We start from the raw sequence: 23,473 nt of genomic DNA, 5'->3' as shown, positions 1-23,473 counted from the left end.
CAGCGGCAGGGCCGCAGCGGTGTGTGTGTGGCACGACGGTGCCCAAGAGCGAGCACGGCGCCTGTGTTCGAAGCTGACTTGTACGGTACCAGGAGAGAAGGGGGAAAGATGGTCCCCTGCTCCAAAAGAGGACGAAGGCTAACAGATGGCTGCAGGCAAACGTAATGGGGTGAACAAGTCATTCTGCGGGACGGCAAGGGTCTCGCACGTCGTTAGGGTTTTTAGGCCCTCGCTCTGCAAGAGCAGAGTAAGAGAGTCTTTATGCCTGCACACGTGTTCAGAGTATCAGTGGAGATTTTATACATACAAGTAGTTTACTAGCAGGGATCCACTTACAGAGGAATTTAAACTAAACCAAAATGTCTTTTTCTGGTTAAGTTTTTCAGTATTTTTGCCTTCAGGTGTGACTGTGCACTTTTGAATGTTCTTATTCTCACGGTGTTTAGTGAGAGGTGCTCCGGGTGAGTCTTTACAGATAAATTAAATGTGCCCTGAAATAATTTTAGGTCCCAGTCCTCCACTTGCTGTATGCAATGTAGGAATAATGCATTATATTTTGGGTAAGATACTACGAATAATGTCAAACACTGGAACTAGTCAGGAGAAATAAAACTGGAGTTGCAAAAGCCAATGACTTGGAACAACTGATACGTGCTGCGTGTTGTGAATGCAGCATTACTTCCCTATTTTTGGCAGATGCAAAACGCCAATGCAAGTGAATAGGAGGTATGACTGACGTGAAATGCAACACTGTGATACTCGGACAAACTGTTTCATGCAATACTGTCACTATCTGTCACAAGTTACAAAATTTCAATCTTCCTCGCGCTGTGAGGAGGCACTCATCTTCATTGAGCTGGGCAGCCAGGAGGGTAACAAAACAGTCTCCAAACACCTGAGTTTGATGTTCAATTGCCTAACTTACAATAATAATCAATGATATCCTGTGAAAATATATCTACATATCGTTCATGAAATTTATTGCCAAACTGAACACCGCAGGATGTTGCACAAAGTTCCAGAGGGAGCATGAGGATGAATAATGGCGTAGTCATCCTTTCCCGGCAAAGACCGCTTACGAAAGCACGAGAAGGGGTAGCAGTATGAGCAGAACGTTTGGAGAACACTCTGCAGTACCTCAGGGGAACAGATATGCTGTGAAATCATCGTTTTGTCCAAGTTAGAGATGAGAAAAAGAGTTCATGCCACCAGAATTCAGTATTAAATGAGTTCCCATTGTTATGTAGAAATGCACATAGAGGAAAAAAGTAAGAATTTGGAGAACGTGCTAGTAGCAAGACTAAAACTACGACTGAGAGAGATTAAAAACCAGCACAGCAGTTTACGCTATAGAAAGCAGTAGGTTCAAGGTTGGCTTGATCCAAACTCATTGAAAACAACATAAGTTTTCAGTGACTCGGCAGGAGAGGTCTCTTATCCAGTCACGTACATGACGTGCAACTCCTCAAGTTCAGGCTTCTCTTGCCGAAAGCTTTCCTTTCCACACGTGTCCACACCCTGAGCCTGCACGAACACAGCCAGCTCTGCTAGCTCAAAAGTGGCAGCTTGAGTGAGATGAGCAGTATTTACTTATGTAAATCAAGTATTTGGATTACATTTGTCATACAACTGAAGACAAATGCAACGTCTGAGTATTACCAGGAGTACAATAACTGGTGCTTACTTGGCAAACCTAAATGCATAAATATTTCACTAGAAAGCCAGATTGTGCTTTAGTGTTTAAATCTTCTGCAGAGAATTAAAACAGCTAGTAATGAAAACAGAATTCCTTAAGCTCAAGCATGACCTTCTGGATTTCTGACTGGAAGTTTTAATTGAAAATTAGCATTTAAGCATGGCCATGCAAGGAACGGCTTTTTATGCACAGTTAGTCTTGCGTGATGCAGAAGCCTGCCGTGTATCTTGACTGTGTTTTCTTGTGCGCAATGAATAGCCCACAAGCTGGGCTTCCCCGTTACTTTCTTGATCGTTAGCTGCTCCCCAAATCTCTACCTTGCTGCAGCAAGTTTGGGTTTTCCGGGCTTCAGCAGCAGCAGCAGCAGCAGCAGCAGCAGCTTCGGCCGAGCAGGACTGCGGTGACAGCCGCCCTCCCGCCCGCCCGCCCGCCCAAATCCCCTCAGGAGCCGCCAGCCAGCCTCCCGCGCTCCCGCCGTCGCTCCCCCGGTTGCCGGGCAACGCCTCCTCCGCTGCCCACCCAATACCGTTCCGCGCGCCGCTCTTTCTGACAGGACAGCTCTCCCCGCCTCGTTCTGATTGGCTCCTCCCTCCCGCGGCTCTGCCCCTGCTGCGTGCTCATTGGTTTCTCCCGAGCACGGGCCCCGCCTCCTGCGCCGCGCGGTCCCTGCCTCAGGGTTTAGGCGGTCCCTTTCGGAATGGTCCCTTAATGGCCACCGTAGCACAGACCGTACGTGGCAGTGGGACTGTGTCGGCCTATGAGCGGCGGCCCCGTGCCCCGGAAGGGGCGTGGCGCGAGCCGGAAGTCCCCCTCCCCTTTTCCTGCTGGCCCGCCGCTCGGTGCCCCCTCCCGCTGGGCTCCGCCATGTCGCCGGTGCGGGCGGTGCTGGCGCTGCTGGCCGCGCTGGCGGCCCCGGCTGCCGCCTACTTCGTCAGCATCGACGCCCACGCTGAGGAGTGCTTCCTGGAGCGGGTGCCGTCCGGCACGAAGATGGGGCTCATCTTCGAGGTGGCGGAGGGGGGCTTCCTGGACATCGACGTGGAGGTGAGGCGGGACGGCGCCGCGGCGGGCTGACCTTGGGCCGCGGGTGCCGTGCTGAGGGGAGGGCTGCCGGGCTCTGTCCCGCCGCTGTGGGGCTGCCCCGGGGCCGGGCCCTGCGCGCTCGTCCCCCGCCGGCTGCGGGGGTGGGGAGGCCGTGGCGGCTCGGGGCAGCGCCCGGGAGGGCAGCGGTGGCGGTGCCCTATGGAGGTGGGGGAGCAAACACCGACTTGAGCGTGGTTTAAACCTTTAAACCAAGTTTGGGACGGTCCCGCCTGGTCGCGGGGGCTCCGTGCGGCGGGCTCGCCGTCGGCCTGCTGGGCACAAGTGCTCCCTGCCCGGCTGGATCGGGCCTCGCGTGTGGCGTGGGCGATCCCAGGAAAGATGAGGTGCTTCTTCTGGGGGTTACGTTACCTGAGGCTGCTTGTTGTCTCTGCTGTTGCTGCAGAAGGCAGTCTTCCTGCTTTCAGAGCCGATCTCTTGGGATTTTCTTAATTACTCTGCTCGGTATCGTCTTGTTATAATACACTGTTTGGTAGGAAGAATGAACAGGATTGCTCTTTACAAAACCGTGTTGTTTATTCTGGGAGCAGTGTGTCTCCCCTTGAATCAGAAGGTGTTGTCTTTAATCAGGTTGATTGCCATCTTGAAAGTTGTAGGTAAGTCCTTTTCTTCAATGAGACATCAAATCAGTAGGAGAATAATAAATAAGAATTCCTTTCATTTTGGTGAAGAGCAGGTAGTTGTTTGTTTGGGATAACTTAACCATGAGAGAGTCGTTGCTGAGAGGGAATATAATTGTTTAAAAGTACACATCGCTCTAATACAGGACAGAGTCGGGAAGCTATGAAATCCCATTCAAATGTCACTAATGGAAACTCAGCAGCAGAGTTTGGTGGCCTGGTGGGATGGAAGCCTTAAAATTGCAGTGACCCTGAGTGCTCAGTACTCAGGCCCTTAGTCCCTTCGAAATGGTAGCTGCAACAATACACAACCGTGTGTCTGAAGTAGTATTGACGTATGGGAGAATGTATTTTTTCCCCCTTTTTTTTTTCTTCAGACATCAACGATAAGGTTTCCGTGCAGTTGTTAATTTGGCTAACAGCCAGGGCTGTCGAGAGCTTATGGTTTACTTGTTCTTGAATGCTTCTTATCTTGAGTATGGAAGGCCAGTAATCTTGGCCAGTGAGAGGCTTTTGTATGACTTTTTTACCAAGAAGTTGTGGTTTGTTTGGGGTTTTTTTTCCTTTTAAATTCTGTGCAGAAAAATGCATCACTGCTTTTGAGTTGTGGGAGGGAAAGTATGAATAATGCGGAACCAATCGGATTACAGATGGTATTGATAAATCTGACTGGGTAACTTCAGAATATGCATGCAGTGGTGTAATGGTGTATTTTAAACCACTGTGTTTGAAATAAAATGTATCATAATTTGTTTTCCCCATCCAGATTACAGGGCCTGATAATAAAGGAATTTATAAAGGCGATCGAGAGTCCAGTGGAAAATACACGTTTGCTGCCCACATGGATGGAACTTACAAGTTTTGCTTTAGCAACAGAATGTCCACCATGACTCCCAAGATAGTGATGTTCACTATTGATATTGGGGAAGCTCCAAAGGGGCAAGACATGGAGACAGAAGGTGAGGAAGACTCCTGGAAAGAAATTAGCTCCAGCTCGGGAGCTTTTCCCTACATGCATGACTTCTGAACTTGACTAGGATTCTCAGAATTCCTGTTTCTTCAGGCTGTCTAGTTAGCTGTTCTCTTGCACAGCTGAAGTGGATATGGATGTTTTTAGACCTCATTACACGATTTAATGCAAAATCACCAGGGAATCACTTGGCCATCTGCAGAAACTAATGCTTTCATCCTTAGTCTTTTCATCAGTTTCATTGTCTGATTTCTAGTTTGCTCAGCAGTATGTAGACTACTACATGCATTAGTTGAGCTCTTTGATAAATGTGCTAATATAAAAATTTTCTCTTAGCCGTGTAAATTACTGTTTTATCTGCAGCCTTTTGTCCTGTACTTGTGTTCATCTCTTACACTTTTCTCTAGGTGGTGGAGATACCTGGGATGGTATGTGTACTGCTTTTTGAAAGCTCATTAGCATCGTGTCTTTTGCATATGTTTATTCACTAACAGCTAACGTTTGCTTTTTCTCTGTAACATTTGTTTGTAGCATGAGAATGTCTTTTTAATAAACTACATAAAAGGTCTGATTCTGAGCAATGCTGAGCACCTGCAAGCTTCCGTCGAGAGGTTTATATACTTAGCAGCTCCTGGGATCAGGTCCTTGGAACTGTCCGTGACAGTTTGTCTTCAGGTGGTTATTTATGGCTAACAGAAGACTTTAGTCAGGAGTTTTAGCTGAAATTAAAGTAAAACACTGAACATCCAAGAACACTGGATATTTTAGATGGTGTTTGCTTTCTGTTGCTAAAGTGGGTGTTGAATAATCAAGGGCTTTTGGAAGCAATAAGCTCCTTGTAGGTTATGAATTATCAGTAATGTTACAAGGGGGAAAACTTCAAACTTGTCATTTGCTGTAAAAGAAAAAACCAAATGTATTGGGTAACAACTTACGAAGTTTTATTTAGAAATCACTAACTGTAGCTAGAAAGGCAATAGATTCTTGTTTTCTATTTTAGCAAGTAAATAACTGCGTTGAGTGCTTGATATCACTTAAAGTAACAAATTCCTAACTTTTGATTTTTTTTTTTAAAGACTCAGTTAAATCTTCTATTGAATCTGAATATATCTGTTGTAAATATTAGTGCAGGTTTAAATTTTTAAGGCAAACACTTTTTCTTGAGTGTGTTTTTTTTAGAGTGGGTTTAAACAATCCCTACAACTGTAATTTCTTCTCTTACTAATAAACTGCACTTATTGCAATGACCAGTAGGCCATGAAAATAAGGGATTTACAATATTAGCAAAGTGAGTGTAGTTTACATAACTATTTAGATTTTAATTGTAACTTGTATGAGTGTTATTCTCTGGTCCTCTTTTTGACTGTTCCCCATAATGTGTGTATTTTGAATAGCTTTAGTTTCAGACTGTGATCTGAAACACTTAATTTATAAATAAAAACGTAATAAGGTAGCTTCAAAGTCAAGTATGTCCCTTCAATGGAAAATGTGTTGGGTTTTGTGACTTTTTTTAAGAGAGCTGATTGCCCAGGGTGTGTTTGTGGAATGATACCTTAAACTTTTCTTGGTGCTAGAAAACTTTGAAAATTACTTGTATAATTTATTAATTTATCAATTTGTAAGTGGACAGTTCTTTGAGCATGAATGTATTTAAAAGATCCTGTGATTGACAGTCAAATCACTAAGTCTTGGATCTCTGATCCTTCCATTTGCTGAACTATCTCAAGCTAGTTTTCTGTTATCATTCGTTTGGTATTTTCTTCTTCTGCTTTCACAACATACCAGAACCTGAAGCCAGTTCCTGCCCTCTGCCAGGCCCCTTTGGCATTTTTTCTGCTGAATGCTGTGCTTCAGCTAAACCGGAAGATCACAAGATGTGAAATGTTGCTTCAGAAAGTGATCTCGTTTTGCCAGCATCATGATCTTAAGCTAAATTCTCAGTCGTTCTATTTTTGCAAGCTTAACAACTAGGAAAAGCTGTAATGTTAAGATAATTTGCTTGGAATATATTGGACGATATTGGCAAAATAGATACTAGTGTGTGGTATTGATCTCGTGTGTTCTTACATTCTATTTTTCTGGAAAAGTATGCCCATATTGGAAATAAGTGGTCTGTACTGACTCTAAATTGCGTGTCTTCTGCCTTCTAGTTGGATGTGGAGAAAGGTGTTTTCCCACTTATTAAATACCATAGAGATGTGTTAGGAAAAGTGGCACTATGAAAACTAAGCTTTACTTTGCTGTAAGGATAGAAAGTTTTCAGCTGTACAGACTGCGTTTTTCAGAATCTCTTCTGCAACGGGAAATTAAATATAACTGTTCATAAATTTTAACGGATTGTTCTTTGAGTCAGTAACAGACTTTCTGATGCTTCTGAAATTATTCCGCAGCTCATCAGAACAAGCTAGAAGAGATGATTAACGAGTTAGCAGTGGCCATGACAGCTGTAAAGCATGAACAGGAGTACATGGAAGTTCGTGAAAGAATACATAGAGCAAGTATGTGTCTTTGACTTAAATGCTTTCTCCCCTCTCGGATGAACTTACTTTAAAATACAAGTCTATGAAAGCTATTCCAAGTTACTAAAAAAAAAAAAAAATTTAGAACAAGTTCTGAAGGACCTGCCCATACAATAATGAATGTAGTTGATGCTTGCAGTCTTCTTTAAATTGGCTCGCCTCTCATGTAATGAAGATTGTTATGCAAAATAATCTTTGCTTAATTGGTGTAAATTCTATAGTTCTTTGAATGGCATATTCATGAAGATATCAGTAATGATGTGGTTCCCAGGGACAGACTTTGGTTGAACTATTACTTCATCCTTGAAGTGGGTGTGGCTTAATAATTGAGCCAAAGTCTTTTTTAAATATTTCATTGAAATAGAGCAGAACTACTGTTATTTCCAATTAGAGAATATGGTTAACTCTCCAGCCACAACCCTCACTTTCTGAAATACAGCTTTAAAGTATGACTGAGAGCGCTAAGTGGTGCATTAGGGGAAGCCCAGTGAGAGTAAAGGGCAAATATTTTTAATGCGAAAATACAACATTATATTAAAGCACTGGCCCCTCAACTTCTTGAACCTATGAATATCTCCAGTTTTATGACTTTTGTTACTTATGGTCTGATTTAAGAAGCTGAATTTTTAGAACCAAAGATGATGAACCCGTAGAGATTAGAAATTCCCCACTTGAATTTGAGACCATAATATGCAACCGTTACTTGAAAAAGCAAGTGGCTTCTGTTTGGCAGTTACAAGCTTCTGTCTGGCCTCTTTGAAGGTAGGCAGAACAGAGAAAGATGCTGCAGCGTATGTCCAAGGTTGAGGTTAAAACATCTGCTTGCATAGCAAGGTTCAAGCTGTTCAGAAAAATACCCCCCCTCAGCTCTCAGATCTCATCTCTAAGACTGCAGAGTCCTTCTGGGACACTTGTAATGACGTGATACAAATATCAGTGGTTTACGTGCCGTACTTCAGTTCCAATGACAAAGTGTGTTTTAACTTTGCTTTAAATGCTTTATTACTTACTGGTTTTGTTTTTGTTTTTCCCCAACAGTTAATGACAACACAAACAGCAGAGTGGTTCTTTGGTCATTCTTTGAAGCTCTTGTACTAGTTGCCATGACACTGGGACAAATCTACTATCTGAAGAGGTTTTTTGAAGTCCGAAGGGTTGTTTAAGAGTACTTTTCTGGTCCCGGATTTCAGTTCACTGTCTACCAAACATCCTGGTCACAAAAAAAGTCATTTAGTTTCTGAACCCTCTTTACTGAACTGTAAAACTTATTTGCTTATGTTCCTTCCTAGTTAAAAATGAATTGTTTTTATATATCTTCTGTAGCAAAAGCTGTGCTGAAATCTTGTCACTTAATTGGCATAATTTTTTTTCACTTAAATCTGCCTAGTCTGTATGCTAAGCGAGGTCCAAGCAAGCTGGAAATGCTGTAATTCAACTGTAGTAACAAGCAATGTTGATGTCTTTTCTAACTTTTTTTTCCTGTTTTCATAAGTACTTGCAGTTCTATCTCGGGAAGCGGTACAAGGCCCTAACATGACTGTTTGCATTTTTGACATCTTTAACCCTCCAGTAGATGTTACGAAATCGAAATAATCCCTTCTTAATTGACATAAACTGCCAAGGAGAAGCAATTGGAAATTTATTCTGATAATGAATAGAAGACAGCTGACCACTTCCAATCTAGTATTCATACCTAATTGCTCTTTAAGAGAAAGTCTTCAGTAAGTATCCTAATTACATCAACTTATTCCCAAAGTTCTTTTAAATTACATAGTTGATATGAAAGTACATTTTCTCCTCTCATCACCGGATGTTCGTTGTATGGTTTTTAGTCTTTCACAGGTTTTGTATCGAAGCCAATTGTGTGCAGTGTCTTGGCAAACAATGGTTAACCCTTTGGTTTTTGCAGGTCCAAAGCTCAGACTGTTGGCGCTATTGCAGAATGCATCAGTGTTCGGGAAATCTGGATTCCTGATGCCAAAGGGTTAATGATTCTGGGGGTTTATTGCGATGCTATGCAGCCCTTGTATTTAAGTTAAGTGGCAGTCTCTGCCATTATCTGATCATAATTAGCATAATGCTAAATACTGGTGTGTTTTTGTTTTCAGGCACATGTAGATTTGTTTTTGTATAAAGTTACTTTCCTCGGTATCTGATGATTGGTTTAAAAATTAAAGAAGCGTCTGATGTGGGTGCTGAGCCAGGATTATGTTGTGACTGATGTATATTAGTTGTAATCATTTTTGGGGGTGGGGTGGGGTCTTTTCCAGGGGGGAGCCTCTACAAGTAACACACAGCAGTTTTGTACAATTAATTTAAAATTTGTTACAGGTTTTCATGTTCCAGGTAAAGTTTTTTCAACCTTGGGCAAACACTTGCAGCAGTTCTTCAGAAAGGTGGCTGTTACACCTTATTGTGACTGTTGTGTGCCAATATTTTTGTGTAAAACACTTAAAATTGAATTCTAAGATGTACATTTAAAAATTGCTTGTGAATCTAAATATGACCCAGGTTCGATAAATAAACAAATTCTTTAAAAAAAAAAAAAAGTAACTTTGTATTTTTTTTTTTAATTTGATACTTTAAGGAAGTACAGTTTAACACAAAGCTTTTTTATAAAGTATTGCTTAGGATATCAGGAATTCATCCAAACGCCATCCTGCTTTCTGGGCAGGTAGAAGAAATTGTAGGTAATTCTAAACCTACAGCTTTGCTACTCAACTCCAGGCAGCTGGGTGTCACAGGGCTTCTGTATGATCCGCAGAAGTACTTACTATGATAGGCCGCTTGCCGTAAAAATGTGATTTTTTTGCTATATCCCCAGGGTGGCGTTTACTACCGAGTTTTCTCAGAGAGGAGGGAAAAACCCGCAGGGTCTGGCCGGAGCAGGCGGGTGGCAGCGGCCGGCGGTGCCGGGGCCGGAACCAAAGTGCTGCGGCGCGTGTTTCCGCGCGGCCCTGCCGAGTCCGGATCCCGGGGCGGGAGGGGGGGGAAGAGGCCGGGTGGCGGACACGGCCGAGGCGCCGGTCAAAGATGGAGGCGGTGACTGAGGGGAGCTGGGAGTCGCTGGCCGTGGCGCTGAGTCCGGGCGTGCTGCAGGCGCTGCGGGAGCTCGGCTTCGCCCGCATGACTCCGGTGCAGGTGAGGGGGCGCTCCCCGCCGGCCCCAGGCCCGCGGCTGTCCCGGGGAAGGAGGAGCCGGGCAGCGGCGGGGAGGCAGGGCCTGAGGAAGGAGGGTGCGGGCGGTGTCAGCAGCGCCTGGGCCAGCCAGTGCTGGTCTGGGGACTGGCTGTGCGGTCGGTGTCAGTGGGCTCAGTCGCAGCCCCGAGGCCGCAGGTTAGAGTAGTCCCTGGATTCTGTAGTAGCGAGGGAAGTGGCAGCCCTTGGCTTTCCCGTCACTGGTTCGGCTTGGGTAATGTTTACAGAGAGCTTTGATGTCTCTTGTGGGGATTTAGCCTCTGTAAGATTTATTTCCACCGTAGCCAATTCAACTGTTCATGTGGTGTTTCTCTTTTTTTAGTCTGCGACCATTCCACTTTTCATGAATAACAAAGATGTTGCCGCAGAAGCGGTGAGTGCTGTTTCTTGGTTGAGTTCATTGCTTTTCTTGGTTTGTCTCTGGAGCTGAGGAAGGGCTGACTCTGTTTCCCTTCTCACAGGTAACAGGCAGTGGCAAAACCTTAGCATTTGTAATTCCCATACTGGAAATTCTTCTCAGACGGGAAGAAAAATTAAAGAAAATGCAGGTAAGATTAAGTTATTCAGTTCTGAGTATATTTTTGTGACATGCCAACAAGATTTGAGGACTTTAGGAAAAGTACCAATAAAGAAAATTGCATACACATAAAGTGACTGTGTGCTCAGCTCTTTGATATAGCAGTAACAGCAAACTGTTTAAAACTTGAATAATAAATATTGGGGTGCTTTCTTTGCGCTTAGATACAGCTTCTTATTTGACATGATCAAAACAGGTTTCTGAGCTGTTAGAAAAATGTCTTAAATTATCAAATACAATGATGTACTGCAAACAAAAGTCTTTGAATGCTTTTTAGCATCCATTAACTTTGAATACATTTTAGTGTACAGAGAACTTGCACTGTTACTTGCTATTAAATATTGTGATTAGATACTGCGCTTTGAGCAGAGGTATTTTGCACATTGGTATAATACCTCTTTCATAGATATTTTGTGTTATTTTGTATACTTTATTGTATTTCTATGGAAATGTTTAATCTAAAACTAGGATCATAAACATGGCTCATATTCGCTTAGCTTGTGGGGAGAATTTTGCCCAAATCTTTCTTCTAGTCTGCTATTTTCCATAAATTCCTTTTTGTTTTTCATGTGCAGATTGGAGCTATAATTATCACACCAACGAGAGAATTAGCTATTCAAATTGATGAGGTGCTATCACATTTCACAAAACACTTCCCCAGGTTTAGGTGAGTGAACTTTAGGCTTGTCACGACCATAGTTCCTTTTTCTTTGCACTTCTGTCATTCATAAATTAGCAAAACTTAAAGATGACCTAAATCTGTCTGTTCTGTTGTTTTAGTCAGATTCTTTTAATTGGTGGTAGGAATCCCATGGAAGATGTTGAAAAGTTTAAAGAACATGGGTGAGTTGATTGTCAATAATTTTTATCAGTGCCTCGCAGCTGTGGTTTTCTCCTTGTCGTTAGGGTTTTCAAATTAGGGCTTTGGTCTTGCTGGTGCTAAAATTTGATGGTGATGCATGAGGATTTAGGGTGTATGCTGAGGAAATTGTGGATTCTTTTCCTTGAGTGAGATACACCATAATGAGACAGTAGGAAAGGATCGTATGTGAAATCAGTACCATTTACATGCTGTTTGGGTGAAGAACAGTGTGCAGCACGGTGAGCTGAAAACTGTCTTCACTGAACATTTCAGTTCCTTCTTTTTTGTAAATGTTGTACTAGCAGTAGGCTCTAGTGAGATTGAGACCGTGCTGATGAATAATTTTCTGAAAATGTTTGGTGCTGATAACCGATGATGAAGTCTTGAAGCAATTGTATTTGCTGCTGGCTTTTGCACGGAGGTACCAAATATTTCTTCTAGCTTTTCGATAGTTGCTGATTATATTCTAAACTTTTATTACAACAAATAGTGTGCTTTCACCTGAGCGTTTTTTCTCCCATCAGCGTAGTGTCTGAAAGGCACTGAAATATGAATACAGTTAAAAGTAACAAACTGAAATTGTTTTATTGACGAATGCAGTCAACTTGAGTGCAGGTTTGTGCTGTGATAATTATGTTAGCAGCTCCGCCAAAGTCCTTACCTTGCACAGTGACAAAATTGCCGTGTGTCTTGTTCACAAACAGTGGGAACATCATTGTAGCTACACCGGGCCGCTTGGAGGATCTGTTCAGAAGAAAAGCAGATGGGCTGGATCTAGCAAGTTGTGTGAAGTCTCTTGATGTGTTGGTATTGGATGAAGCAGACAGGCTTCTAGATATGGGCTTTGAAGCAAGGTATTTAAATAATAAATTCTAGTAATACTTCTGAAGTTTTAAATGAGTTCATATATGATTGATGTGAATAAGCATGGCCTACAATGACCTCTAAAGTTAGATTGTTCTGTTTTATTCTTTTATCTCTCTTTGCTCTGTAGGCTACATAAAGCAATTGCTAAGGGGGAAGAGAATCAGGAAGAGTGGATCCTTGATGAATATAGAGTTTAAAATTTCTTTTTTTCTGATGTATATTAGCACATGCTATATTAATGCTTGATTAAGTATCATTATTTACACGTCAGAATGGCTTAAAACACTTTAACAAATAAGCTTTGTCCCTTTTCTCTTTCTCTCAAAGTTAAGATAATTAGTTCAATAGAAGATTGGCACTTGATAATAAAAACTATTTTGTTTGTAAACTCTTACTTCCAGTGATTAAACTTCTTCCTGAGGGAAGTCTTGGGACAGTTATGTTTTACCTGTGCTTACTTGCAGTTTAAATGCCATTCTGGACTTTTTGCCCAAGCAGAGACGGACAGGTCTGTTCTCAGCAACTCAAACTCAAGAGGTGGAGAACCTGGTGAGAGCAGGTCTCCGGAATCCTGTCCGCATCTCGGTGAAAGAGAAGGGAATGGCAGCAAGCAACACACAGAAAACTCCAACACGCCTGGAGAACTATTATATGGTGCGAACCTCTGTGCTTCGTGATAGTTTCTTGTTCCCTCTCCTTTTTTCCTGGTTCTATCAATAAGTTTTGAAGTCTCGGCCAGTTAGCGTCACATTAATAGAGGAACCAGAAGTCTCAAAGACACAAAGCTTTTGCAGGTTCTCCAAAGATCAGTAACCAAGCTAAGGAGAAAGATGTAAATTAGCAACCCTGTTGTTTCCTGCTCTGTGAGTTTTGTTTGGCTGGCCAGGAGTTGTGTAACCCTAAACGAGCTGCAGTGCTATGGCTCCTTGACCTGCTTATAGTGAATGCGTATGGGAGGAGACTTCGGGAATTTCAGCAAAGTGGCTGAGGGATACTTGAGATACTACTGCAGGACAGGTATTTTGGCTGGGGATGGGAAGACTGGGAGCTTAAGTATTTGTTTTTACTTAAAACAAGATACATAAAAGAGTAATATTGCACATGATGAACTGTGGTACAAACGATCAGTATTAAGAAATTATGCCCATAGGCATTTATCAGTGCACAATGAATGGAGGAAACTGGCAGATCACTTTGTATCAAGTTTGTTTTCTTACCTTTTTTTTCTTTTACATTGTATAGATCTGCAAAGCAGATGAAAAATTTAATCAGTTGGTGCATTTTCTTCGACAGCACAAACGGGAAAAACATCTAGTCTTTTTCAGGTAATTCTGTTTGTGTTGCATTGTGAAAACAGTATGGTGTTTTATTACTTACATTCCAAAACTGTGCCCTGTGTTGACAAGGACACAACTATTTTAAAAGTGATTCATTTTAATAGCTGTCTTGTAGAATATGGTGCCTAAAAAGAGATTGATCATTGCTTCATGTCAGGATTGTGTTGAACTTTATTAAGCAAAACATAAATTTTATATGCATTTTTAAAGTAAGGCATTATAGATGATTATATGTTAATTATAAAAATTATGTACATATTTTAAATAAAAGTAGGCAATAGTGTATATTTTTGAAAGGTCTCAGACCACTCTAGCTTGACTGTCTAAACTGGATTAAAAATGCAGCATAACCTTTTGCTTTTATGTCTGTCTTTATCACAACAGCACGTGTGCCTGCGTGGAATACTACGGGAAGGCTTTGGAATCCTTAATTAAACAAGTGAAAATAATGAGCATTCATGGGAAAATGAAACACAAGCGTAACAAGATTTTTACTGAGTTTCGGAAGCTCCCAGGGTAAGAACATATGAATAGGCTAAGCCAGCCAAAAGGAAAAATAGTAAGGGGTATGTCATTTTGTCTGGCAGTATTCTTCTGCCACTTAAGTGCAGACGAGCAGGGTTGTGCTGAGGAGAAGGATGCTACTAGCTGGTTCTGAATGTATTTATAACACAAACTATGCTTAGGTACTCAAAGTATGATCACAAGCGAAGTGAAAATGTGACTGGAGCATGTCCAGCCTAATTTAGATAATCCGTGTGGCAGCATGGAAGGTGCAGGGACATGGATTTAGGATATCCTGGAGCCGGGGACCCTCTGCAGTTTGTGCTGCTTGCTGGCCAAACATATGCACTACGAAGCCCATCATTGCTGCTATCTGTGCTACTGTTTTAACTGGGCACGGTGTACTGTCACAGGCTACAACCACACGTTAGCCTTGCTGTATAAATGTATCATCGATAGGGAACTGGTAGTGAAAATAACCTTTTCCTGATTGGTAACCAGAGTGGAAACCCAGGATACTATTTTATTAGTATATGAACAAGAACGTGGTAACAAAATGCTGTAATTTACCTGCAGAAAAGTAATCTTTGTCAGCTTTGCAGGATGTTGTTAAGAGACTCTTGCCTCGTTAGCTGTCGGTTTTTATTGCATGGGACTTGAGTTTTAGCATTTTATAAGAAAAATAATTACCAGCAGGCTGGAAGAACAACTGTTTAAAATAGCACGCCAAAATTGTCAGTCTCTTAAGTCTTTTATTAAAACGTTTATAGTATTACATCCAGCTGTGGTGGATGCAATGGTGATTTAAAAATAGAACTTGTAATAGGGAATTGATTTTTCTTAGTGATGTAATGTAAATCACATTCCTTTTCATAATGTTATGTAGAATTTTAGTTGGTGAAAGCTGCAACTACCTTATGTTTTGTCTCTTTTCAAAAAACAAATGTTTTAAAACTTTTTTTTTCCGCATTCTCCAGTGTAGATGCAGCATACACAGGTGGGGGGAGACTGACTCTTCTCAAATGACAGTTTAATGAAAATACGCTTTTTCTTTTTCCTAGTGGCATTTTAGTTTGCACTGATGTGATGGCCCGTGGCATAGACATTCCAGAAGTACACTGGGTTTTACAGTATGACCCACCTAGCAGTGCAAGGTACAACTTCAGGTCTTAAGAACCTTTACTCTACTTGTGGTCATGTTACTGTACTGTTCAGATACAAATTGGGAACACACAACTGCGGAAAACACATTTAATCACTGCCTGGAAGTTAGTCTGAGTGAACACACAAAATAATGCATGAACAAGGGAGGTTGAAACACTGCAATTTTGGTTGTAACTGCTGTGAATTGAAATGACTTTGTGTTGTATGTGCATAAGTCAAATGGGTGGTCGCCACTTATGTTTGTGTGAAGAGGCACTCTGGTGCAAGGCTTAGTATATCAAAGAAATAACGAGAGGTGAGATGCTAGGGTGAATGAGAACAGAGATGAGAGCGGGGACAGAGCTCTTCAAGGAATGGCACATTGAAAGCTCACATGAAAGGTGCTTCTCAATGTATTTTAATTTCTATTGTTGTAATTCTCCCTACAACTTGCTTAAACTTCACCCCCAAAACAGACACCCCTTGCTTTAGCATCCAGTCCTAACAATTGAGTGGGACTGCTACATGACTCTTGTATTGCATTTTACTAATTCTTGTTGGTTTAGTTCAAAAGTATATAGTGCTCTATATTTTCCATTCCACAAGATTTGCCCTTTTGCTGCCTGTCTAATACTGTAAAATCAGACTGAGCATCTCCTGCTAAGTTAGCTCTGTGTTGTGTTGTTTCAGTGCCTTTGTGCATCGGTGTGGTCGAACAGCACGCATCGGCAATGTAGGCAGTGCACTTGTATTTTTGCTTCCCATGGAAGAATCTTACATTAACTTTCTCTCAATCAACCAGAAGGTTAGTAGACTTTTGTTCTACCCCAAAGCAGGAAAGAGCAAGGGGACAGGCTTCCTGATAGGAGTTTTGAAATCAGAATTTGTAGAACTGAAGGTCATATGCATAGGTAATGTTTTAGCAGAGGTGCATGATTAAAAAAAGACAAGAGCTGCTTATTAATCACCAAATGCAACTATCTGTTAGAACATGATTGCTCCCAGTATTATCTACTGAGTTTGTAATAGGAATATGTGATGCATTGAGTAAGGAAAGGCTTTTCATTTCTAAGGGTGTGTAGATCGAGCATTTCCAGAAGGGCAGCGCTGGCTTACACTCCTAGCCCCAACCCCACCACTACCAGTTTATACACTGCACCCTCTGTGCTCTTTAACTCTGATAATGTCCTGTGCGTGGTCCTGCATTCATGGGATTAATTGTATAAATTCTCCAGAAGCCTGCTAATGAGAACGTAACTTGATAAGGCACGAGATGAAGATGTTGCCTCTCTCGAGCTACAGTATACGAACTCTTCTGCCGGGCTAGGACAACTGTGCGTGTGGGTGAATCGTGAACTAGTGTGTTGAAATGACCAAGTAGAAGGGGGAAAGGGGCTCAAAGCTGACTGAAGATTAACTGGGGAAGAAGTGTGTGTTTGAAGTTTCACAGTGCATTTTAAATCATTCGGCTGAACTTTTCCTTCGGTTTTGTATTTCTTTTCTGGTTTTCAGTGTCCCATGCAGGAAATGAAACCACAGACAAACGTGTTAGATCTTCTTCCAAAACTGAAGTCCATGGCCCTAGCTGACAGGGCAGTGTTTGAGAAAGGGATGAAAGCATTTGTGTCTTACGTCCAGGCTTATGCCAAACATGAATGTAATCTGATCTTCCGAATAAAAGGTAATTCCCAGCAGCGGCTGGTATCTTTTACTGTTCTTTTCAGAAAACAGTATATTGTTTGGGAAAAAACAGTGTTATTGTCCACAAGCTTCAGCTGCTGATTCCTGATCTCAAATTCACTTTCTGCAGCATCAGATTCTGACAAAACTCCTATTTTTTCAAGCAACTTGTTTCTCGTTGTTTTCAAGAGAAAACATTCAATTAGTGAGTTTGACCAAACTGACATTAGCATAAATAAAAGTGACTTAGTATTGTTACTAGTATTAAGTATAGAATGCAAACAATACAATAAGATGTTTTTTTCTGTGACTTGCTTAGTGAAATAAACTTTTTATCCAGCAGGAAACTGACTTAATCTTTATTTTAACAGATCTGGATTTTGCTAGCCTTGCCAAAGGTTTTGCATTGTTAAAAATGCCAAAGATGCCTGAACTAAGAGGAAAATGTTTTCCAGACTTTACTCCAGTCACTGTTAATACAGACTCCATTTCATTTAAGGATAAAAATAGAGAAAAACAGAGACAAAAGCAATTAGAACAACAAAGAAAAGAAAGACAGGAAAATGGAGGGAAAAAGAAATTCATAAAGAACAAAGCCTGGTCAAAGCAGAAAGCCAAGAGGGAGAAGAAAAAGAAAATAACAGCTAAAAGGAAGCATGAAGAGGTAAACGGTGTCCATTCTATTAAACTGCATGTGATTACTGTAGCATAGGTACATACTTTCAAATGGCAGAGAGCCATTGGGGATTTTAGTTTGACAGAATTGACGACTGTAAACTAACTTTTTAGGACCTCGACAGGCAAAGCTTAAAAAAATTACAGAGAAGCTTTTTAAAGCCAAACACTAGAACAACTTCTCAGCACTCTGATGCTAGTCAGTAATGCTGCCAGTGTACGTAGCATAGATTTTTGTTTCTCAGAGGTCCAGCAGTATGGCATGACGGTGGACAGTACTTGATTCTTGATATATATTTTTTTTTTTTTTTTTAGTTTCCTAGGTAGAAATTGAGTATTATTTCCTGCTTGGATACTCCTGGCAAAATCTGAGTTGTAAATGTCTCTTGTGTTCAGCTGTATAGAATGAAAACCTTTTGGTGTTGTGTTTAATTTGTCGTTTTTCAACTGCCAACAGGGCTCTGATATTGAAGATGAGGATATGGAAGAGCTGCTGAATGACACAAGACTCTTGAAAAGATTAAAAAAGGGAAAAATTAGTGAAGAAGAGTTTGAGAAGAGACTAACAGGCAGCCAGAATAGACTTAAAGTGGAAACTGTTGCCGACTTGGAGTCTGAAGGTTGAGTTATTCTAATACCACTTTTACATTAAAGTACTGCCTATTTCAATAAAACCGTATTTTTGTAACAAAATAATGACACAGAGAAGAGAATTGATCTAATTTCTTCATAAAGAGACCTGGTGTCCATAAAGACATACAAACAAGCCTGCAGTTAAGGAACAAAGCTAAAAGCACTGCTCTTGCATGGCGTGGCAGGAGCTGCAGACTTCCATTAGCAGCCTTGTGTGTGTTTTCATTTTGGTTTTTTCAGGTACGTACCACAGATCAGTAAGTAACAGCATACCTCAGAATGAGTCTGAATATACCATAAGGTATTTTATTTTACAGTATCAAAATACTCCACCCATCTTTAAAATAATTTATTTTAGGTCTTTAGAAGCTGTAGTAACTTTTGGATTTTTTTTAAGTGGTCCATCCACATGTAACGTTTTGCTTTAAAAACTCAAGAAGGCTGATAATTACATTAATCCTTATAATGTCATCTCCTTACCATGTCCATATAACTTGTATCATCTTCCAAGTTCTTACAACTGTGATAGTCACTGAAGATGATACATCCTGTACACTGATGAGTCCTCTTACAGATAGAGTTTAATAAGTTCATCACTGACAGCTGATGGAGTTAACACACCGAGGTCTGTAAACAGTAACGTAATTAGTGATGGTGATGTGTAGTCAATCCAGGGATGCTCCTCTGTTAGATTCTGACTTGTTTTCAGAGTGTCTGCTTTGTACTAGAAGGAAACGGAGACCATTAGTTATTACACAACTGCAAGTTCAAGCCTCTTTTGGGCAAGAGCGGTACTATAGTCTCGAACAGATGTTTGTGGTAAAACTGAAGGAAGTCAATTGCTCTAAAATGAGGCATAGGCTGGTGCCACCTTGGTCTCAGCTGTTTTATCTTCCGTATAAAGTACAATTTGTAGTTCTGAAGTGTATCGATTTAACTGTTTCTTGCCCTCAACTGCTCCTGTGCCCCAAAGGAACCGCTTTAGGAACTGAATGTTAGTATTACAACAAATTATGGGTGTTTGACATGTGACTGTAACATGGAGCAACTTCATATTATGTAAAGTAAGCTACAGTAGAGTGATCCAGATAAATGAAGACACGCTTAGATGAAAGTTATTCATAGACACATAAGTGTGCATTTTAGCTGGCTAAGAAATAATTTTAATTTCTCTTACCTTAAACTTATCTGGGACGTCCTGCTGATTTAGAGGGAAAAGTCTTACAAACTTGAAACTTTCTGCTACCACATAAAATGGCTTATTCTGAGCTTTGGCACACACAGCGATTTGATTAGTGCCAATCTGTGGAGACAGATGGAAAACAACATGCAGACTCAGTGCTAGTGTGACATAATATTGCCCAGTTTCCAACAACGAATAGACGTTTACTGGATAATGTCCAAATAGAAAAGATTTTTCAGAAAGCCTTGAATTCTTCAAAGAAACCAAACTTTAAAAGTCTAGAGTTTACAGAATGGTATAATAAACTCACTACCTATTACCTTGTTAATAATGCCTCCGCTTTCAACTACACCTTCAGCACCAACTAACACCAGGTCCACTTTCTCCATAATGTAGCTGTTCAAAGGGGGAGAAAATCCAAGTCTTACTGGGTAATATGACAAATGACTCAGTGAACAGAACAGAAATTAGTAATTCAAACAGTCTTTCACTTTTCTGAACTAGTTTCATCTACCTATGTAAGTCCATGTGCTGTTATGCATCCTTGGAGTGAGCTTTCATCTGCTTCCCTGGCAGGAATATTAAGTAACCGTATCTTCTCCAGCCATACCTGACCTTGGCAATTGTGTAAATGCTGGAAGAAGTTGAAATCCAACTAGGAATGACACTTAGTTACAGAAACACGGATGCCTCTGATAAGATACTACCTACACAGGGAAGTGTAACTGCACAGTGATAACCTTGGCCAAATACATAGGATGCTCCTCATCTAATCCCCCTTTCTTTACATCCCTCCAATGTCTTTTGTTAATTGAAAATACAGATCTAAAAAGGCAACCATCAACTAAGTGATTTGAATAGACTTAACATGTTCAACAGAACTTGTAGACTTGTCCAGTCAAGCCACTGTCTTCCCTAGATTAGAGCTGCCTTGGTAAGCAGACTGGTATGTATTCTCTTGGAGGCAGTCTCTCGGGCATTTGGCACTTACGCAGCAATTGAGATTCAGATTTTTTATCGTTCTTTCTTTTCTCATGTTTTGGACTTATACTAAGCAGTGGTAATTTAGCAAATAGCTTAAGAAACCCCGAAATGCTAACATGTATGCAAATTAGAAAAAAATTCAGCCTTTTTGTGTAGCACCTCAAGTTTGTTTTTTTGGTTGGGTTTTTTTTTACATATATCCCTGAGTTCTACACTTAGGTCTGACTCCATTTTTCATTCTAATATGCAAACTTCAAATACTTGTTTTGTAGCAGGCGTATTCTCCTAATCGTGCACCTAAAGGTGTAACTTGTTTAGCTTGTTTGATGACTATGACAAACTAAGTAATAACCTCTGTACTTTGAACAAGCTTCTAGGAAACTCACATATAACACTATCAAAATTAAATTGTGATGAGCAATATTGAGCTTTAATGATCAGACTTACCCAACTGCAGCATCCAGAATCACAGTCACGGGAATGTTCAGCTTCCTCAGGGCTTTTGCCATTTTTTGCCTATTAAAAAAACAGGTTTGAAGCTTAAAAGACTTTTCTTTAAAGACAATGCTAGAAAAATATTGTCTGAAAGGCTGAAACCCATGACTGCCCATGTTCCCTGGCTTGTAGTTTTGATTTGTGATGTACCCTCTAATAGAAAATAAGTTATTGTGTAGAAATGGAAACAAACAGATTACAACAAACCCAACAAAAGTAAAGTCAGTTTGTTTTAGCAGTCAGGAATTACAGCTACAGAAAGATGAGTCAGTGAACTACTATTAAGATAGATTACCTAAACTGTCTCAGCTTCTTCATCAAGAGTATGAGAAACAAGAAATAAAGCATGGGGTGCATTGCTAGAAGTTATTTCGGTGAAGCTGGAAAATCATCTTCCTTGGCTGAAAATCCTTGATTCTAGTGAAAGACTGGTTAGCAACACGTATTATCCAGTATGTAGGATTTACTACTTCAGTTATACAACAGTGTATGCTCTGAAGAGGGAAAGCTTGCTCTCTTGCTATCAGTAATATATTTTATTTGGCATCTTCAAACAACATTGTTAGCTAAATGTTTTACTTTGCTATGCTTAAGATAATACTGATTATTTTAGCCTACTTTTGAGGCAGACAACTAGAAATCAGTTGTCTCCCATCTCCCAAGGGAAAAGTAGGTTGCCTGGCACTGACTGAAAGTTTGTAAACCTTTGAGGAAAACCTAGATAACAGTGTAATTAGAATATTTAGTATGGGAAATTACTTGCCAATATTGGGTTTTTTTTAAACTTGTCCAGAATAATGTGATATTATTAGTGATGGTTATCATTTAAAGTGCTGCAAACAAGCCTAGCAGCTTTTCTTAAGGTATGACAGATTTGATGCTAGCTGTAACTTACCCTGTTAACCAAGATAAAACACAAATTAATGAGTACTTGCCCTGCTTGATCTGGCTGTGATTCTGTAACATAAACACTGAATCGCTTCTTTGACTCAACAGCTGCTTCTAACACTCTGAGGACCACTCTGGAGTAGGCATGTGTCAGTATTCGCTGTCAAAAAAAAAACCAACAGACATCACTTTTTCCTGAGCTTTGGGAAACCTTTACTTTTGTTAATGGTGTCATGGCTTTTACTTCACACAACTGTCCATCAATGTTAAATAATAATGTATGTCACTTGTATTCTCCAAATCATAGGACAGCAAATCACTGTGAGCCAGACTTTATGTGGCCAGCCCTGATGTGGCTAAGGGGTGATGATCTAGTACCTTAAATGTAAACTTGAAGCTGTGACTCCTCAGCACCTCAGAGAAGTAGATGACAAGTTAAAGTTGAATTGCATGGAAATTGAAGCAGGGGAGGAGATGAGTCTTAACAAAATTAAGCGATGGGTAATATTATGCCTATGTACTTGCAGAAGCCACCATCAGACAATGCTGTTGTGAGTGTTAATAAACTTCACTCGCCTCCCCCTTCTGTTTTTCCATTACTGCAAGCAACAGAGCAACAGAACAAGAGTGACCCTGCCTCGGCCTACTTACAGCACCATCTCTGATGAAAGGATGACACAGCTTGGCGATTTTGTTCCTCGAGAGAGAGACTTTCCTCAGGAAGATCTCCCCGCGCTCGATCATGATTTCTTTGCACTTGGAGTAGTCCTGGAAAACACAGCGATGTCTGCTGTGAGGCTGGAAGGGTCCCCCGAGCAGGCACCACGCTGTGCAGGGGGCAGCCGCCCTTACCGAGTACTCCAGGGAGGTGAGGCTGATGAAGCGCAGGAAGAGCTCCCCGCCGGAGGAGACGGCCACCGAGGAGTCCACCCCAGACAGGGTGTCGATGGCGGCCAGCAGGCTGCTCCTCAGGCCCTGGATGGTCTCCCCTGCGGGGAGGCACAGGTGTATGGTCAGGGCCTCACCGACACGGGCCTCGCCGTGGGGAGACACGGGGCAGAGAGCGGACCCCGTCCCGCCCGGGGCTGAGAGGGGACCCGGGCCCACCTCGGTCCTGCTTGAGGAAGCCCAGCAGCACGCGGATGGCTGCCACGGCCGAGGCGACGTCAGGGTCGTCCCTCAGCTGCGCCCTGAAGGTCTCGATCAGCTCTGCAAGGTAATGGGCCGCGTCAGGCCCGGCCCGGCCCGGCCCGGCCCGGCGCTGCCCCGCGCCGCCCGCCCCCCCCCGCTCCCGTTACCGTCCGTGCTCATGGCCGCGGCCGCTCCGCTCCCCGCCCGGCCGCCGCCGCCGCCGCCACACCGCCCGCCTCGTCTGGGCGTGGCGCCGTCCGGGTGACGCGACCCGTCTGGATGACGTAGCGCCGTGCCTTGGCGTCATCTCCAGGCGCAGCTGGCACCTCCGACCGGCGCTATGAGCGCGGGTGAGGCGGCGGGCTCTGGGGCAGCGCCGCGGCGGGAGGTGGGAGCAGCCGCCGGGGCCCA

General features: G+C 41.9%; 3 protein-coding genes across 6 annotated transcripts; 2 read left to right on the top strand and 1 right to left on the bottom strand.

Annotated features, from left to right (window-relative positions):
* The first annotated feature begins 2,560 nt into the window (after window positions 1–2,560).
* On the top strand, window positions 2,561–9,151 carry TMED2 (transmembrane p24 trafficking protein 2). 2 transcript variants are annotated; one of them, XM_050906536.1, is made up of 5 exons: window positions 2,561–2,740; window positions 4,184–4,376; window positions 4,795–4,815; window positions 6,778–6,885; window positions 7,945–9,151. In XM_050906536.1, the coding sequence occupies exons 1-5, from the start codon at window positions 2,561–2,563 to the stop codon at window positions 8,067–8,069; spliced, it is 627 nt and encodes a 208-aa protein (XP_050762493.1). In that variant the 3' UTR covers window positions 8,070–9,151. The 2 variants fall into 2 exon arrangements, with proteins under 2 accessions (XP_050762493.1, XP_050762494.1); XM_050906537.1 differs by lacking the exon at window positions 4,795–4,815.
* A 788-nt stretch (window positions 9,152–9,939) lies between these two features.
* Window positions 9,940–18,643, top strand: DDX55 (DEAD-box helicase 55). 3 transcript variants are annotated; one of them, XM_050906647.1, is made up of 14 exons: window positions 9,940–10,047; window positions 10,426–10,476; window positions 10,565–10,651; window positions 11,256–11,347; window positions 11,461–11,523; window positions 12,247–12,396; window positions 12,874–13,063; window positions 13,652–13,734; window positions 14,131–14,262; window positions 15,312–15,404; window positions 16,084–16,198; window positions 16,906–17,074; window positions 17,445–17,737; window positions 18,206–18,643. In XM_050906647.1, exons 1-14 carry the CDS (start codon window positions 9,940–9,942, stop codon window positions 18,371–18,373), a joined length of 1,794 nt encoding a protein of 597 aa, XP_050762604.1. In that variant the 3' UTR covers window positions 18,374–18,643. The 3 variants fall into 3 exon arrangements, with proteins under 3 accessions (XP_050762604.1, XP_050762605.1, XP_050762606.1); XM_050906648.1 differs by having other exon boundaries at window positions 10,001–10,047; window positions 13,703–13,734; window positions 18,206–18,642; XM_050906649.1 differs by lacking the exon at window positions 11,461–11,523 and having other exon boundaries at window positions 10,001–10,047; window positions 18,206–18,641.
* A 9-nt stretch (window positions 18,644–18,652) lies between these two features.
* Window positions 18,653–23,268, bottom strand: EIF2B1 (eukaryotic translation initiation factor 2B subunit alpha). Its single transcript, XM_050906650.1, has 9 exons — window positions 23,230–23,268; window positions 23,039–23,140; window positions 22,784–22,920; window positions 22,583–22,699; window positions 21,979–22,091; window positions 20,996–21,064; window positions 19,885–19,960; window positions 19,559–19,684; window positions 18,653–19,105 (listed from the first exon to the last, which is right to left on the bottom strand). Exons 1-9 carry the CDS (start codon window positions 23,240–23,242, stop codon window positions 18,950–18,952), a joined length of 909 nt encoding a protein of 302 aa, XP_050762607.1. The 5' UTR covers window positions 23,243–23,268; the 3' UTR covers window positions 18,653–18,949.
* Between the last annotated feature and the right edge of the window lie 205 nt (window positions 23,269–23,473).

This window comes from Gymnogyps californianus, chromosome 16 (genome assembly GCF_018139145.2).
Source record: "Gymnogyps californianus isolate 813 chromosome 16, ASM1813914v2, whole genome shotgun sequence".
Classification (NCBI taxonomy): domain Eukaryota; kingdom Metazoa; phylum Chordata; class Aves; order Accipitriformes; family Cathartidae; genus Gymnogyps; species Gymnogyps californianus.
The sequence above is the reverse complement of the archived record's forward strand: the minus strand, read 5'-3'. Positions and strand labels throughout refer to the sequence as shown.